Source organism: Chlamydotis macqueenii, chromosome 8 (assembly GCF_036417535.1).
Source record: "Chlamydotis macqueenii isolate bChlMac1 chromosome 8, bChlMac1.mat, whole genome shotgun sequence".
Lineage (NCBI taxonomy): Eukaryota > Metazoa > Chordata > Aves > Otidiformes > Otididae > Chlamydotis > Chlamydotis macqueenii.
In genome coordinates, this window is record NC_141563.1 from 2,525,915 (window position 1) to 2,527,332 (window position 1,418).

Sequence of the window (1,418 nt, forward strand, 5' to 3'; positions counted from 1 at the left end):
TGTCTAGGGCATTGTGGGAATCAGCTGTGAAGAAAGACAGGAGGTGTTTGACTGCTGAAAAATGACTGAGAAATCCATTTCCATGCTCCATCGTTGATAACAGTAATGATAATGACAACCAAAATGATAAAAATAACAATAATGACAATGATAACAATAATGATAAGAACACGGATCATGATAAGGGTAATGATGACAATAAGAATGATAAACAAAGCACCAGAGTCATCTGTGGTTAGTGATGAGAAGTGTATCACTATTCAGAAACATCCAAGAAATCACTTTATTAATGGCATCCTTGAGCTCCTGGTTCCTCATGCTGTAAATGAGGGGGTTCACTGCTGGAGGCACCACCGAGTAAAGAAATGACACCACCAGGTTCAGAGAAGGGGAGGAGATGGAGGGTTGCTTCAGGTAGGTAAACATGCCAGTGCTGATAAGCAGGGAGACCACAGCCAGGTGAGGGAGGCACGTGGAAAAGGCTTTGTGCCGTCCCTGCTCAGAAAGGATCCTCAGCACAGCCCTGAAGATCTGCACATAGGAAACAACAATGAACACAAAACAGCCAAATGCAAAACAGACACTGAGCACAAGAAGCCCAGCTTCCCTGAGGTAGGAGTCTGAGCAGGAGAGCTTGAGGATCTGGGGGATTTCACAGAAGAACTGGTCCACAGCATTTCCCTGGCAGAGTGGCAGTGAAAATGTATTGGCCGTGTGCAGCAGAGCATAGAGAAACCCACTGCCCCAGGCAGCTGCTGCCATGTGGACACAAGCTCTGCTGCCCAGGAGGGTCCCGTAGTGCAGGGGTTTGCAGATGGCAGTGTAGCGGTCATAAGCCATGACAGTGAGAAGCCAGTACTCTGCTGACATCAAAAAGAAGAAGAAAAAGACCTGTGCAGCACATCCTGCATAGGAGATGACCCTGGTGTCCCAGAGGGAATTGGCCATGGATTTGGGGACAGTGGTAGAGATGGATGCCAGGTCAAGGGTAGAGAGGTTGAGGAGAAAGAAGTACATGGGTGTGTGGAGGCGGTGGTCGCAGGCTATGGCAGTGATGATGAGGCCGTTGGCCAGGAGGGCAGCCAGGTAGATGCCCAGGAAGAGCCAGAAGTGCAAGAGCTGCAGCTCCCGTGTGTCTGCGAAGGCCAGGAGCAGGAACTCAGTGATGGAGGTGCTGTTTGACATCTCTTATATTTTTGATGAGCCACTATCTGAAAAGGTAAAGACAGTGCGAGAATAGGGCAGACTTCTCTGAGAAAAATTTTGTAGGTCCTTAGACAAGGTAACTGTCCCATACTGCAGGATGAGGAGAGATGTTCTGCCGTCAGGGCTGGTGTCAGCCGACCTGTGCTGGCACCTCTTTGACCTGGAGGAGGCTCACACACAGACATTTCCCCAAAAAGTATCCGGACACTGCT

At 49.2% G+C, this 1,418-nt stretch overlaps 1 protein-coding gene across 1 annotated transcript; it reads right to left on the bottom strand.

Moving 5' to 3' along the window:
• Window positions 1–225: 225 nt before the first annotated feature.
• On the bottom strand, window positions 226–1,185 carry LOC147599843 (olfactory receptor 14J1-like). Its single transcript, XM_086753770.1, has one exon. It carries the CDS (start codon window positions 1,183–1,185, stop codon window positions 226–228), a length of 960 nt encoding a protein of 319 aa, XP_086609896.1.
• Window positions 1,186–1,418: the final 233 nt, after the last annotated feature.